The sequence below is a fragment of the Haliotis rufescens genome, unplaced genomic scaffold (genome assembly GCF_023055435.1).
Source record: "Haliotis rufescens isolate VD_foot unplaced genomic scaffold, xgHalRufe1.0.p SCAF_7, whole genome shotgun sequence".
NCBI classification, from domain to species: Eukaryota; Metazoa; Mollusca; class Gastropoda; order Lepetellida; family Haliotidae; genus Haliotis; species Haliotis rufescens.
The window spans coordinates 36,529,724-36,547,547 of record NW_025964361.1 but is presented as its reverse complement, the minus strand read 5'-3'; the positions used below and the strand labels follow the sequence as shown (position 1 = coordinate 36,547,547).

The window sequence follows — 17,824 nt, the reverse complement described above, 5'->3', positions numbered from 1 at the left end:
TTTGAAATGTGTAATTACGACATTATTTGTCTGCACACATGTTATCACAGACGTGTTCATTGGAAAAGTTTTTTACGACATTAATTAGTCTGCACACATGTTATGACGGACCTGTTGGTTGGAAATGGGTTTTACGACATTAATTAGTCTACAGACATGTCATCTGGGACGTATTGGTGGGAAATGTGTGATTACGACATTATTAGTCCGCACACATATTGCGTCGGACCTATTGGTTGGAAATGGGTTTTACGACATTATTAGTCTGCACATATGTTATGTCGGACCTGTTGGTTGGAAATGGGTTTTACGACATTAATTAGTCTACAGACATGTTATCCGGGACGTATTCAGTCACCCGTCACAAACACATGCAAAGGCAAGTCAATTGTTCACCTGAAAAGAACACGGGAAAAAAGTACAAGTCAAAATAGTGATTTGCATCTATGTGTCACTGATTCGTAAAAATTGGAAACACCCTCCACGTGCCTACTTTGAAAGCTTGACCAATCACGTGCCTTAACATCCAGATGTAAATATTGATTCATTTCTTTTCAGCAAACCCAACCGCCGGAAAAAGTATTTTATGACAGTACTGTTGTGTGGCCGGAAGTAGAAGAGCAAGAACCACCTTTTTCTGTAGTCAGTGGGATTTGTGAGGCGGGTCTCGAGTCAAGAGGCCCTTGCGAATTTCTTCATCGTGCCTTCTCTCTGTTAGGCGGAGCCTGTGAGTACTTCTCCTTATAAACAGCAATGTATTTTACTCTTGTCTGAAACATTTTCCACGCGCCTGTACACAGACGGTTATCCTCGGCAACGTGTGATGTCTACGTGTAGTATATGTAAAAGTGTAAATGTATTACTGGCTTTAACCTTTGATGCAGCACTTTCCCTTTGACGTTTTAGTGTAATTACCTAGCTCGTTCATACACGATTAATTTATTGATGCACGTAGACACCAGTTCTTTGCCACATGTCTCAGAAGTACCTGTTCTGCACAGATTAACATACTAGGTTACGAGGCAAATGACGCCATGCTTAACATGCCGTTGAATACACAGACACAATCTTAAATAGTTTGACGTCAAAATAGTGCAGCATCGCTTATTAATTACGTCATCGGAAGACATATGCGTCACGCGTTGCTTGGGAATTGTCTATGTGTTGACAAATTCTAGAATGGTTTTAGGATGCCTAGTTTTATTACCAGGAATGTTACCTCGGAATTGGAAATGTAGGTACATGTAGGTGCCCTGTTGGTTGATGGTCCAAAGGGATTGGAACTCTCTGGTCAAGGATCGGGGCTTTAAAAGGAACACTTCTCTGTAAATATGTCACTTGTAATGAATGTTATATATTATATTCATAACACATTTTAATCGGGCTGCCTCCTTGGTGTAGTGGACAGAATGTCTGCTCGGAGAGCGGAAGGTCGGTGGTTCGATCCCAAAACAGCAATACATACCAAAAGACGTTAAAAGATGGTACTTGTTACCCTGTCTGGCGCTCGGCATTAAGGGGATGAAACATGGACTGGTCGGCTAGGAGTCAGTTTATTGTGTCTAAGTGGGGTATCCATGTTAAACTGCGGCATGGTATCTCAGTGGTCAAGCACTATAAAACCGACATAAGTCCAGACCAGTACAATCAGCCACACATACACACACACACACACACACACGTGCATGCATGTCGTTATAAACGTGCAATCATCTTTCACCGCCACCATTTTGATCGACTGAAATGTTCATGTTTAAGGGGGCGGTCGTGTAGGCTCGTGGCAAAAGCGTTCGTTCGTCATGCCGAATGCTCCCGTTCGATTCCCCACATGAGTACAATGTGTGAACGTCAGTTTTGATGTCCTCCGCCGTGATATTGATGAAATATTGCTCAAAAGTGGCAAAAAAACAAAGTCATTCACTCGATTCGTGACGTTTACATTTGAAACACCATGTTGACGCTATGCAACACTCATGCACCTTCACTCCAATGCATTATTATTTAAATACTTCAGTAAGTCAATGTCGTTATTTCTTGCATCTAAGTATATTGTATATCAAAATTGATACCTGTGTTTATTGCATATCACAATTGGTGTCATTTTGTCACAATGTCAAGGGCATTATGTCCAATGCTAGCCACACGTGCAGTCACACAGACAAACTTGCTACAGGAAATCACAGAAGTGTAAACTTTTTTATATAATAATTATCATAATAATCGTTTGATGTCGGTTTCGCTCATATTTTGGCCTTTGCTTTTGCTTCACCGAGTTTCACCAAAGCGGTTAACGTTTACTCGAAGGACGTAAGTCACTTCACACGTAAGACCTGCATCACTTTACGCGTGAGACATGCATCACTTTACGCGTGAGACATGCATCACTTTACGCGTGAGACATGCATCACTTTACGCGTGAGACATGCAGCACCACGGGCATTCCATCTAAATTACATTTGCAAATTTGACGCGCCAGTGACAAACATAATGTCCGATGCAATTCCTTATTGTGACATTTACGGTTTGTTCCCGTGTTTTTTCGGGCGAACAATTGACTTGCCTTTGTACGTGTTTACATGTAGAAGGAATCTGATAATAGACAATCAGTTTGTAAATGAAAAGTGATTTTACACTTCTTTACAGTTATCATGGCAGAAGACACAAAATTATTGTACCCATGTGGTCAATCGAACTCAACCTATTTTTGTAACGATCGCTTTGACCACTTGGCTACCAACCGCTCCTTATGGTAAGAGATAAGTGGATTGTGTTAAAACTCAACTTCTTAAATGTGTGAAAATAATACATGACTTAACACGTTTACAATGACAACGCATCTACTACTGTACATGAGCAGGCATAGGGAACGACAGACTATTTTATATTCACAAAGGTTTATTCAGTCTTTAGCTTCAACATGAGTTTATTTTACGGTTGACGAGTGCCATCGAGGGGCAGGATACGCTCACCTTTTCGCGAACACCTGGTATCATCACTATTTGATACTGACCTGTGAAGATCCGGATGGAGAAGAGGTCTTCAGCAACTCACGCAGCTTAAGAAGCGAATAACGGGATCGTGTGGTCAGGCTCGCTGACGTGGTTGATGCATATCATCGTATCCCAAGTGCGTGGATCGATGCTCATGACGTCAATTACTGCATGGTCTGATCCAGACTCGATTATATACAGACCGCCATATAGCTGGGATATTGCTGAGTGCTGTAAAAATAACAAACACACAAACTATCTGATTCTGATTCAAATGCACATGCTCGTGATAAAGTCGCAATCGTAAAATGGCATTTGCCTTCAGTAAAGATTTCCTTTGATTTTGTCGCTTTAATTACATAAATATAAAACGTCAAGGCCAGAGAAAAACGCGTCGGAGACTTTGTTGAATGAGCACCTACAACGCTCCTATACGTGTAGTTACGAAGCCATTTGTAACGACTTCAAGTAACATAGCAATAAAACTGGGATCAAGGCGCAAGCACTGTAAACGTAATTACCCCCCGCCCCCGTAAACTTATCATCATATGACGTTTATAAGCATTAGAACAATGTGAAGAGAATAACAGAATATAGAAACGCGTGATATATTACATGTGTTCCGTAACGGGACATAAGCTGTTAGCCAATATAACGTGCATGATCATGACGTACTCAGTCAGTGTTCACGTGACACGCGTCTACTTGATACTAACATTAAGGTTTAGTATAGCTTCTATAACAATCGTAACTACTTCTTGGCACATGATGTATGTTTAACCTTTACGGTAACACTGACAGACAGACATGTTATTCAGAATGAAGGCAACACGGCAACATTACCGTTTAAGATAACTACGCGATAAATCGCAAAGAGGTGGTGTGGTGGAATGGGGTTTAACGTCGCGTCCAAGATTATTGCACTTATATAGCGACGTGCAGACACGAGCGTGTGTGTGTGTGTGTGTGGTAGCTCATACTAGTCGGGACTGATACAGATTTTATAGTCCTAGCCCACTGACATACGATGCTGCAGTTTAACATGAATACCCCACCCAGACAAAGTATACTGACTCCGAGCCGACCAGTCCTTGTTTTAGCTCCTGAATGCCGAGCGCCAGACAGGGTAACAACAAGTACCATCTTTTAACGTCTTGTGGTATGACGCGGCCGGGGATCGAACACCGGACCCTTCGCTCCCCGGGCGGACGCTCTTCCACTAGACCACGGAGGCGGTCAAATTGCCATGAACAATAAAGAACGAAGCGTGGTGTATGTCACGATAAAACATTGTTCTATCATGACGTCTGGAGATTCGAACATGCGCTCGTAACTTGATAACGTCGTAAACTGGACGACGTTTTTTTTAGAGGGAAGTGTCCAGTGAGTTGTTCCCAATAGATATTGTTGGGTCAAGCAGAAAAACGCAGTGGCCAAACGATCGCATCCCAATGTGGAAGAGATGTGGCAATCGGTATTAGGAGAAAGGTACAGTTATCGACAAGAGAACGATAATCCCAAACCTAACCCATCTGTTCGTAAAATAAACTTGTCTGACATTTCCGAGGTCGGATTCTATTCAGGGAGTCATCATTATGACAATTTGGGCGAATATTTTAAAAGCTTGTACATTTTATCAACATCCTTGAAGGGGCTGTATATAACGTTGACATCTCATATAAGAAACAAACGACTCGTGGTCGTTGTATTCTCCCTGCAGTGTTTTATTGTACGATAAACAACGACCAGGAGTCGTTTACTCCCTAAATTAAACTATGATCAGCGCATGGTGAACTGAACAATGAAACAATGATGTTTTAATGCCAGTTCTCGTCATCTCAGATGTGTCCGTTGACAGTTAACGATCATCTTGACTGTAGGTATTTCCATTTAGGACGCTCGCAAACAAAGCATCTATTCATTTGGAAAAAACATAAATCCCTATTTCGACATATTTCTTCATTAATATTTATTTTTCAATCGTATCCTTCTGTAAAGTTATGACTAAGTACATTCATTTGTGGTATAAAGCGACATACCTATATTAAAAAATAAATCACGAAATTCATTATCTGATTATAATGATGCTCCATTGCAATAAAATGTAGATGTTTCACTGCTATCCTCTACTTCTTTGGGGGGCACGCATGGCCCAGTCGTCTAAGGCGCCGCGATTCGCTGTGCAGAGCTGGGTCCCTTGGGCACGCCAGAAACCTATGATTGTGGATTCAAATCCCGGTTCGCCCCGATTATGATTCTAGGTTTGTCAGCACCATACCCGTGCTCGTGGGTTTCACCGAAGTGGTAAACGTCTGAGACCTGCATCACTTCGGGCTTTCCTCCCACATTAAGCAGACACGCCGTGATATAACTGGAATACTGTTAAAAGCAGCGTAAAACCCAACTCATACACTCACTCTACTTCTTTGAATTATATGATGTACGCCAGTACTTGCGACCATCTGGTGACATATACAGTGTTCATCCACCTTCTGCCAGTAAGATATCTGTGTCATCGTTGACGTGTTGGTATATCTTAAAGATGCATGGAGGTTGGAGACATGAAAAGAAAGAAACGGTGGTGTGTGTTTCCTGGTTATATCTGCAGCCCCTGAGGACTGAAGCTTATGATACATTGGTCTTCATCTTTTGTCAGATTCATGTACATCACGTCCACGTTAAAGTACATTATACATTTGCCATTAAACATGACCCCCACAAATCTCAAGTCTGAAACTGAGTTCTTCTTGTTCCGATGCTTATATAACTGAACATGTAAAAGACGCATTCTTCAAACGTTTTCTGCCAGCATAAGTACTGTCTTGTTGTACAGCTCGGGTCTCCCCTACCAGGCAATCTATCGATGCCGGACAGAAAAGGCATTTAATTGAATTTTGGAAGATGGGAAAATTTATAAAGAAGTTATTTACAAGATCGTATCTATATGATTGTTCATATAGCAGAAATATTAAAGAAAATACACATGGTTTATTTGTTTTAATGAAAGATTAATGGCATTCCCCACTCATCAAGATGATATGCCGTGATATAACTGAAACACTCACTCACTCACTCACTCACTCACTCACTCACTCACTCACTCACTCACTCACTCACTCACATCGGGAAAGGAACAAGCATTTTGTGAATATGAAACGTATGAACCAAATCAAAAGTTCATTGGTATTCGTTCAGCCTTTGGTGACACTTATAACGATCAAAGTGATGAGGTTTGACATTTGGAGAAAAGAAACGCTCAAGAGGATGTCATGATCATGGACAGCACTGTAAATAGGAAACCTCAACGCCATGGAATAATCTACGTCTATTAGCTGCCGAAACAGATTCCATTGGGCGCAATAGGTAAAATAGCAGTGAAAATATATGAATGGATCACTGAAAATCAGTGATGACACCAACCGTTCGTGTAAAGAGTCAGCATGTTCTGGCCTACCTGTATCACATGCCACTCACACAATTAAACAGACACTAAAAGGTTTGTCCAAAGCGCGATGCTTGTAATTTGATTGCTATTCTTGATGGTTCACATGCATGCGATTGTTCGTTTCAGGGCCAGTGACCGTTTTCCTTGTGATTCTGCTCGCCTTGCCGTTAGTCATGACAACAATAGGTACGTGGCAACCTCTGTACAACAGATCCTTGAGGTTGACTTTTACTTGGACAGTAAATACGTCTGTATGACAGATCTTAGTTAATTGAGGGTGTCATCTTCTATGCAACAGGCTATTGATAAGACAATGCTCGGTAACTTTTCATCACTACACAACGGGATTATATATTATACTGAAACAAATGATAGGGGTCATGGGTACCTTCGGATATTTTTTTGTTATTTTGTTATGAAGCCTGAGCACAATATGTTATATTTCACATGTTAAAATATTTCATGATCCCTAACTTTTTGGTTCAGTATATTTGACCCATAATTGGTAAGTAGACACCTCTGAAAAACAGATGTTAGGAAAATAATAGGTAAGTGGACACATCTGAACAAAATGTGTTAGGACAATAGTAGGTAAGTGGACACCTCAGAACAACACACTTTAGTTAGTAAAATAATAGGTAAGTGGACACCTCAGAACAACACACTTTATTTAGGAAAATAGAAGGTAGACGGACACCTCAGAACAACACATTTCAGTTAGGAAAATAATAGGTAAGCGGACACCTCAGAACAACATACTTCAGTTAAGAAAATAGAAGGTAAGCGGACATCTCAGAACAACACACTTTAATTAGGAAAATGATAGGTAAGCGGGCACCTCAGAACAACATACTTCAGTTAGGAAAATAATAGGTAAGTGGACACCTCAGAACAACATACTTCAGTTAGGAAAATAGAAGGTAAGTGGACACCACAGAACAACATACTTCAGTTAGGAAAATAATAGGTAAGCGGGCACCTCAGAACAACATACTTCAGTTAGGAAAATAATAGGTAAGCGGTCACCTCAGAACAACATACTTCAGTTAGGAAAATAGAAGGTAAGCGGGCACCTCAGAACAACATACTTCAGTTAGGAAAATAATAGGTAAGCGGGCACCTCAGAACAACATACTTCAGTTAGGAAAATAACAGGTAAGCGGTCACCTCAGAACAACACACTTCAGTTAGGAAAACAGAAGGTAAGTGGACACCTCAGAACAACATACTTCAGTTAGGAAAATAATAGGTAAGTGGACACCTCAGAACAACATACTTCAGTTAGGAAAATAGAAGGTAAGTGGACACTACAGAACAACACACTTTAATTAGGAAAATAATAGGTAAGCGGACACCTCAGAACAACATACTTCAGGTAGGAAAATAATAGGTAAGCGGACACCTCAGAACAACATACTTCAGTTAGGAAAATGGAAGGTAAGTGGACACCTCAGAACAACACACTTTAATTAGGAAAATAATAGGTAAGCGGACACCTATTAACAACACACTTCAGTTAGGAAATTAATAGGTAAGCGGACACCTCAGAACAACATACTTCAGTTAGAAAAATAATAGGTAAGCGGACACCTCAGAACAACATACTTCAGTTAGGAAAATAGAAGGTAGGTGGACACCTCATGATCAGAACAACACACTTTAATTAGGAAAATAATAGGTAAGCGGACACCTATGAACAACACACTTCAGTTTGGAAAAAAAATAGGTAAGCGGACACCTCAGAACAACACACTTCAGTTAGGAAAATAATATGTCAGTGGACACCTCTGCAGAACTTGCGAACAGGTTGAAAATAGGACATAGGATGTAAGCATATGTGATATTCCATTACATTATAAGAACTTTGGCATGAAAGACATACGTTTTAAAATGAAAATAATATAGCCCTATTAGCTATTTACAAGGATATTACAGAAAACAGAACATCCTCTTCCACCAAGCATTTAACTAGAAACTGAGCTGGATGGGGAATGTCGCTCTAGGATATGGTCAATCTAATTATCTCAATTTTCCTTCTTCGTTATTAGGTGTGAATTATCTCCACGACTGTCCACGAGAACCCAAGCTTCCAATCTACTTAGTCGTCGGTGGATGTTTCGGCATTCTAAAACTAATTTTCTTATTATGGAAGCAAGTGAGACGGCACAAAGAGGTAACTGACCTTCACGACGATGAAGACCTCGTCACCATGACGCGCATGACGAACATAGCATTAAATATATTTTTGACAATTTGGTTCGTGTTCGGGCATTACTGGGTGGTGGGTATATGGAAGCCCCATTTCTCCGCGCCCTTGCACGAACCAAGGAACTGGTGTGAAAGAACAGTGTTCCTGTTCTCGTTCTGGCAACTTGTCATCTGTCATATAATCATTGCGCTGATGATTGCTATAGGTCTAATGCTATTGTGTTGCTACACTTGTGTCAGGTGTCTGCTCGTCGACTCAAGCAAGAGTTGACAAACAATGAAGACGGAGCGTGTCCAAGTGTAGCCATGGCTTGGACATTCAAGAGGACAATTGCTCCTTCTCATGACGAATCTTGAATTTCCCACACAGTGGCTTCACAGTACTGGTAATAAGGCAAAATTCCCAAAGTAGTGGGGATGAAGCAGGTGGTTGTGAAAGCGGCAGTTAGACGGCGTCTTGTGTGAGAGTATATGCCTCAACAGGAACGATTCCATCACCTCATAACGTGGTGCATCCAAGTGATATTTTATTACAGAGTTTGAAGAAGCTTTATAAGGACCAAGACTCAAGCTGACCACGAAATATTATCGCTCACTTCGCATCATATCAACATAACCTCTTGCATTTTGCCAAGCATAAATGCCTTATGGCAAGAGAGACTAAATCTCTCGTTTCTCACTCAAATATTTTTGCATCGAATTGTATTACATGTACTGTAACGTGTGTTTCTGTTACTTCGCAAGGTGTTCACTCTTTTACTTTCTATTGTAACCAGGGCTACATGAAGCAAAACACGTCTCGTCTGTATGATCGTCTACGTATACGCTTAGTTATCGATTCCGTGGTAAACTATTGTTTCTGCATACGGAAAGTATGCATACGGTATAGAGAGTAGTATCAGATCATGAGTACCCGATTGAATGAAACGGTTGAAACATGTGCATGCAAATATTCTAGCGCCCAGCGTGGAGCTTTGGTTGATGCCAACGACGATCCGATATCGTTCAATAATGGTCAAATGGCCAATTCCCTTGCACTGGTTTAACCTACTAAGCTAGAATTAAACGAGACCAGCGAAACCGCCTTATCTTTTTTCCATATTTTGATCTATGCAGCGAAATTCAGCGCGACAAAACAGTTTCCACTAGCCTGTATGGCAAGTGGGATGACCTGAATTTGTCAACTTTTAAAGGGCTTTATGGTAGACATGTCTAGGACATTTTCAAATTTGACGTACCAGTGACAAACATTAAGTCCATGGACTATGCTTTTAGCAGAGAGTTCTCATGATTATGGAAAGGGTTTTGTCGCTTATTCTAAAGGCATAGACCTACAGAGCAGCGTAAGTATTATTTTATGGCCGGTTTCCATATTATTCTACATTGTACTTAACGAAATCACTGCTGGTGCATTGTTGAGGTGGCAAGACTGAATACAGCATAAGGATGTTCTCTGGTTCTCTGTCATTATAATATTCTTGAAATCGTCCATTAGTCGCAGTGTTCACGACACAATAAAGCAAGGAAATATTCTCACTGTAGTATAATAATGCCAGTAATGCCATCAGGGAATATTATGTATTCAGGAAACGCAGATGCTCTTATAAATGAAACCAAATAGGATAAATGAAAGTGCTCCCGTCGTTACACGAGGCGAATATTCAAGATTTTATAAAAGATGCATTACTCCGTCAAACGATGCTCATGGATTAAAGGAAAGTGAAGAAAACCATGACGAGCATGGAAATGTCACGTGCGACATGTTGCAGTTGTCACTGATTATAAATTGAAAACGAATGATGCATTGACGATATGTACAAAACCTTGGCAGCGTCCTTTTGGGTGTTTTTTTGTGAAAGGCGAGGTTGATCTACGGATGGCACTTATCGAGTAAGAGATTGATCGGATGGTAAACAACTTCAAAGGAACATTATAAGATGGGTCAACAGCGGCGTTGGAGTGGTTTCGGCGACTGTGTTTACACACGACAACGACGGTTGCGGTAAATATCTCATTTTTTAAATACTTAAATCAGGATGCATTGGCATGGGAGTAGCAGTGTGTTTTATCAGCAACTCATTGCCTTCAGAACCGTCAATTTATCAGCAACTCATTGCCTTCAAGATACACTTGGAATGCCAGCTGTCATCAATCGTACCAAAATGCTCTGATAAAAGACATCTTCAAGAAGATTGAGGGATCGTTATAGTTTCAAATCATTAATCATTAACAGTTTTTGTCAACAAGTAAACCACCTGTCAAACACGTGTTTCGTATCAGCCATAAATATTTACTCAAGAACTGAATTTCACTGCGACGACGGCCATACAGTGCTTGGTCATGACCCTATGAAGGTTCATACTTCAATGAACTCAAACAAAGTGAATGTGAATTCTTATAATTTTTAAAATCACTAATTTATACCTTGAAGGCTGTATACACAATTTCATTTAATGCGTGTAATCTCATGTTTAGTCTTACCGACAAACAGCAACGAACTGCATCGCGGATGAGAATAGTTCCTTGAAAAGAGAGGTGGCGTGAGCTTATGTATGCTCAAATTGCTGGACAGTAACAGTAACATCTTTTGTATTGTTTACGACAAACAGATGCTAATATCATCATTAGATGAGAAAGATTTATTAGGATCCTCGGTCACAGGACAGAGAGTCAAAATGGCCGCACGATCAACGTGACGGGAGTGATTTCCGACGTTGTTTAAAAAACCTGTGGCGATTACCAGTGTCAGTCATCATTAATCAGTTGTGTCAAGTAAATACTGCAGTAAATTCACAGAAGGATGTAGACCGCCACTGTAAGTCTATGCATGGATCGAGTCGATAGTTTGGGTGTTTCTTCGTTTCGTTCAATCGGATGGGCCGTAGCGAGGATATTCTTGCACAGTCCTGCAGTCAAACTCTCAAACTTTTCGCAATGTAAGCTAAACCGCTGAGTTCAAGATTGATTAGAAACAATGTTTCCGGATTTATTCGTGTTGGTGAATTCCCAGGGGTTTCCCAAGAAATGTGAAAGTAGTCAGTCTCGGGATATACGTCAGAACGTCAAAAAATGTCGTTCATCGGCTTATGAACTTCGTTTCTTTGTCATATGACCGGCCTCACCTCGTCAAGTGGAACAGCTGTATATCGTGTAAACTACACATGAAAAATTATAAAGCAGGAACAATCCTTGGTAACTGTTATTGTCGTACATCAACTTCATTAATAAGCACCGCTCATGAGGATAATCATCCCGTCACCCGGTGCTTATTGTTACAGGCGACTAAAAGGAATGTTTACAATGTGTAACATGGCATATTCCATGGCATCACATGTTGTGGATGTTACCCATGCTAATAACTGTTTGTACGCTTCGCCCGGAATCAATCATCAACATGCCTCCTTGGTATAGCTGGAATATTGCTGAATGTGACGTAAAACAATATTCACTCCTCAGTGATAGCCCCCGTGTGTCCGCATTGCATTCATTACCTGTTACCACAAGCAAGTTTAACGTAGTGTACGTGTCGTCATTAGAACCAGCCCAGGAGAAGACGCCAGCAGAATAACAAAGCCTTAAATTTACGTGGTTATTGTGGTATATTTTGAATGATAACGCCCCTGTCCAATTAAAGCCTTCAATCTTGTTGCCTAAATAGGCCTGAACGGGCTGGTTTCTGCTTAAACAGCCTTCATCCATCTCTTGGTCACATCTGTGTTGTTAATTAATATGATAGTCACGTTCAAAACGTTTGCCCCGGATCAGCGCTCCGAGGTGCCATCTGATGATCTCGACGTCAGTGCTTGCACCTAGTCCCAGGGGCGAGATGGCTGCAGGGGGTGATTGCTTTCCACGGCACCGAAGAAGGGCTCAGCATCCTGTTAGTACATGTTCAAACTGTGACAACTGTTATTTTGGAATCAATGATGTAGCAATTTTTTTGTTTTCTACATTTTTATGTTTTGTTTTCTCTAATTAGTAATGAGACTCGTCCTACTTCACCCAAGTCGCCTAAATTCAAAGCACCATTTTATAGTTTGACATTACCAAATTAAATTAAGGAATGGCAAGATATATATCTTCTTTTCGTAGGTTGAAGAATGTATAATTAGAAATTAAAGATTGTATAACTTATAATCATTACCTCTTTAAAACATCGTAAGAACATTCCGTTTCAATGAGAGCTGTTAAAACGATGCCATATGCAGTATTATCTCTCACTAAGTAAATGTATATACTTCGACAGCAAGATCTGTATCTGTTTACTGTATACAAAGTGTTGGTATTCATGTGTAAATGGTGTACTGTTGTTTATTTCATGTGTGTCCGAAGGCTGGTCTATTCTTGTATATGAACAACTATTTTGATACTTTGTATACTTAAGGCCGTGTCGCATCTGTGACTTACTGTTGACCTTTCACCTTTATGTGTCCATTGTTTCACTCTATTTTTGGCATTGTGACATAAGTAGCTTTTCCACTTTGTGTATTCTAACTTTTTAAGAGCTCCCATATATTATTATATCCCATATTCACCTTTTGAAAATAAAACCAATTCTTAACGAGATGTTTTGTTGTGAATACTAGAACACACATCCAACAACTTAGAAGTGAATAAAATAATAACTCCGATTATAGAGGTGTATTGTTATTGTGTGTATGGTTTACCTATAGTTGTTATTAGTAAGGTACATGGGTACAATGTGTGAAGCCCATTTCTGGTCTCCCCCGCCGTGATATTGCTCGAATATTGCTAAAAGCGGCGTAAAACCATACTCACTCACTTACCCATTAGTAAGGTAGTCAGAATTGTACAATCGACCTGCAGAGGCAGGGGTTTCTTATGGATATTGAAAGAGTTTTTTCTCACTGTTTTTATCATAAATAACGGAGGAGCAACATTCAGGTTTTTATGTGAACAGTATGTCACATATTTATCTGTGTCTGGTCACGTTCAGATTAAAAATCTAGGATTATGTATTTAAATATTCACCTTCGAATGCCGTTGGGCGGTGGGGCAGCCTAGTGGTAAAAACGTTCGCTCGTCACGACGAAGACCCGGGTTCGATTCCTACATGGGTACAATGTGTGAAGCCCATTTCTGGTGTCCCCCGTCGTGAGATTGCTGGAATATTGCTAAAAGCGGCGTAAAACATTACTCACTCACACTTTATACATACCGCTATTACGTTACTGATGCTTTAATCACAACTCTACATATATAAGGGAAAGATTTAGTTTAAGGTTTAAATTGGCAAATGATAGTGAGGTTATTTTAATACGTTTTACTACTCGCTATATTCCCAACCACAAATTCGAATATACTGAGTGTTTTATTCAAGAGATTACAAAACCACCCTACATAACATCACCAGCATCAGGGAGAAGATACTAGCTATGTGACGTCAGTAAACGTATGACGTCATCACATCAGCGATGAGTGCCAACAAACAGTTGCTGCAGCAACAAGTATATAATGCATATATGTGTGTTTGTTTGTTGTTTAATGCCGCACTCAGAAATATTCCAGCTATATGACGGCGGTCTGTAAATAATCGAGTGATTGACATCATGAACATCGCTCCGCGCAATTGGGATACGATGACATGCATCAACCACGTCAGCGACCCTGACCTCCCGATCCCGTTAGTCGATATGACCACAATAACTAGTTTCTTTTTATGATTTGACCGCCTTCGTGGTCTAGTGGTAGAGCGTCCGCCCGGATAGCGGAAGTTCCGGGTTCGATCGGGCGTCATACCAAAAGACGTTAAAAGATGCTACTTGTTGTTATCCTGCCTTTTGCTTAGCATTAAGGGCCTAAACAAAGACTGTCCGGCTTGGCGTCAGTATACTGTGTCTGCGTGGGGTATTTATGTTAAACTGCGGCATTGTATCTCAGTAGGCTAGTACTAAAAAATCGGCAGTAGTCCGGACTAGTACAAGCAGCCACACTCAGGTGCAAGCATGTAAGTGCAATAATCTTGGACACGTCATTTCCTCTCCTAAATATGATTTGTGTGTTGTTTAACGCCGCGAATCAGCAAAATTCCAGCTGTATGACGGCGGCCTGTAAATTATCGCATCACGACCAGACAATCCACTGATTCACCGCTGTCAGTTCAGTTCAGTTTATTTCTCTGAAAAAACACCAACAGTTCAAGATGGTAACAAGCCTTAATAAGTGATTTAGACACTTTAACGTAATAATGTGTTCAAATGTACAATGAATCTGGACAGATGTCTCGAAGTGGATATATTTTTAGGTGATAATAATAGTTTACACATATTTGGCCGGCCAGATATAACAATTCTTTGGGATATAAAGAAGTCGTTGTTGGAGAAGAACTTAACACCTAAAAAGATACTGAAACTCGTCTCCAGCAGCAGATGATTTGCACAGTGTACAGACGAGGTACGATGACAGGCAATGAACCAAGTCATCTAGCCTGACCACGCGAGCCATTAAGGCACCTATTACCATCAGCATTAGGTGCTGGGTACCTATTCTATCCACACGGGGGAACTATTTATAAGCCTATCTGTACGCCCCTATGCGCCCACGCACTATTGAACATCTCTCATCAGCGGTGCCAATAAAGCTGCATACGGTACACAGAAACACACTGCACACCTACGATAAAGAGATTGGAAATCGATTACTACAGGGTTGTGAAATGAAAACAAAGATCACACAATACTACAATTCTTCCTGCGTCATTCCTTTCTCTTATCTTCTAAAATAAAATGCGTGTTCATCTGTTAGAGTAATGGTGAAAGAATATGAAAGGTTAGCATGTCTAGACTTCGTGGGAGCAAGGCCTCAACAATCGCTCAAGCAGCTGCATGTCTATCAAGGGAGATTTTACATCACTTCGAACAATTGTGTTGCAGTGGTGAAGAGGGACAAAGGGCAATAACTCGTCCAATCATAAATGCGAGTGTAATTTTGACTTCAAAAGAAAACCTTTTATTGTGTTAAAAAAAGATCATTTATGTGGAGTGAGTGAGTGAGTTTGGTTTATCGTCGCCCTGAAGAGTACTTTAGTTATATAACTAGATATATAATAGGTTAGCTCGATGTGGGATAAGAGTCGGAAGTGATAAACGTCTGCATTTAGCAGTTTAATCAAACGCATGTCCAGAAACTGTTACTTAGTTTGTTTGTTTGTTTTTAACGCCGCACTCAATGATATTCCAGCTATATGACGGTGGTCTGTAAGTAGTCAAGTCTGGACAAGACAATCCGGAGACTGACATCATGAGCATCGATTCACGCAATTGGGATACAATGACATACATCAACCAAATCAGAAGGGGCGATCGGGTAGCCTAGTGGTTAAAGCGTTCGTTCGTCACGCTGAAGACCCGGGTTCGATTCCCGACATGGGTACAATGTGTGAAGCCCATTTCTGGTGTCCCCCGCCGTGATATTGCTGGAGTATTGCTAAAGGCGGCGTAAAACCATACTCACTCACTCACTCACTCACTCACTCACTCACTCAACCAACCAAATCAGTGGGCCTGACCACACGATCCCGTTAGTCGCATTTTACGACAGGCATGGGTTGCTGGAGACCTGTTCTAACCTGGCTTTCCTCGAGTAGGACGTAGAAATGTGTCCACAGGTTCGAAAAGTTCATTCATCAAAGTAGCTTAGTTCAGCAAACACAGGATAAGGCATTTGTCTGGTTTGATTGCTTGTACATACTGAAAAGAACAACATCGGTCTGACTGTTAACCCCAAGGAAAATGCATGACTTACTTTGTCATAGGCATGCTAGGGTCGGTTTTTGGTTCATGGTTCATTAGGTTCGGTTTTATGTTCATGGTCCACGTTGCTGGATGCCACGCATGTCCATGTCACTGACCTTTCAGCTGACCTTGCACCACGCCTGACCAGGGCCCAGATCATCGACTCGTGTTAGTGACAAAGCGGGTCTCCGCACCCGGGAACATTGGCTACTCGTTCTGTCCCGTGATTACTGCCATGTACCTTTTCGACCTATTTCCACCAATCAACAATAAATATGGCAGCTGTCGTCTTAAACTTCACCCCTGAGTTTTGTCTTCCGTCACCACACTGAGCTTCCTTCTGAGGGTACAACCAAAACGCTCTTGGACAATACATATCAACAACTTACTTGGCAGCACCCCGTGGTGACTGTTAGGGTGCATGTACGTCCATGCAATATGGATACTCCGTGTTAATCCTGCTTGCTTGTTCAACCAAATGCTTGTGAAGGCTACATAAGTGATTTCAAACATAGAGCAATATCCGTCATATTTTCCATTATAATCGAAAAGGCTTTTGCATATTGGAACTAATATAACAGCATATAGTTATCCGTGGGTAGCTCCACAACAACCATTAATGGATGCTGCGTTGCATCACAGTCAGCAATATCTCCGCTGTAACATTGATGCTTGTATATATACACTAGAAAAGCAACCGTTTGTCATCGTATAATTCGCGAATAATCCGCAATTTCTGGGAAAATTATGTAATTGTCTTATGGCACTTATTAGGCGTTTTATGGAACTGTCACGCCGTCAACGCGTGGCTATGGCGGTACCGCTGTGGCAATACTGACAATATACATGTACATTGCTGCACTGAACTGCATATTCATGTGATGTTTGATAAATACATGAAAACGCTAGTTTGTGAAATATTCCTGCTATATTAATGTCGTCATTAAATATTCTTTTTGACATAAATATTTTTTAGGATCAACTTGCACTGTGTCTCTTGTCTTGAACACATCTACATGTGTATGTGCTTGCATGTACTTATGTTGCACTTTGGGGGAGAGGGGTCGGTGGGGGCAGCCGTCTAAGGCGCCGCGATTCGCTTTGTAGAGTTGCGTCCCTTGGGCACGCCAGAAATCTATGATTGAGGGTTCGAATCCCGCACTGAATGCCTGTACTTGTGAATATAAAAGCATTATGCTTCTGTCAGTCATAACATAACCAGATGATTAGAATCTGGTTTTCATTTTCTGGACAGATGAAGACGATGCATACTTTCGTTTGCTCGTCAGTGTAGTGTTTGTGATGACATATATCTCACATCTGTTGGAGATCAGGTGCAAAGAGTGCGACGGAATAACATAAATAAAAACATCATAAAAACATATTTTTTTTAATTTGTGGGTGTTATTGAGTTGTCGGAGCGCGGG

General features: G+C 40.8%; 1 protein-coding gene across 2 annotated transcripts in view; it reads left to right on the top strand.

Annotated features, from left to right (window-relative positions):
- LOC124112952 (transmembrane protein 272-like) overlaps positions 1-13,215 on the top strand; it is a 118,432-nt gene extending 105,217 nt beyond the window's left edge. For both annotated transcript variants that reach the window (XM_046473164.2, XM_046473163.2), the window contains exons 2-4: positions 559-727; positions 6,562-6,621; positions 8,484-13,215. In XM_046473164.2, the coding sequence (XP_046329120.1) occupies positions 559-727; positions 6,562-6,621; positions 8,484-8,914 (660 nt within the window). In that variant the 3' untranslated portion in view covers positions 8,915-13,215. The remainder of the gene's footprint in view (positions 1-558; positions 728-6,561; positions 6,622-8,483) is intronic.
- Positions 13,216-17,824: the final 4,609 nt, after the last annotated feature.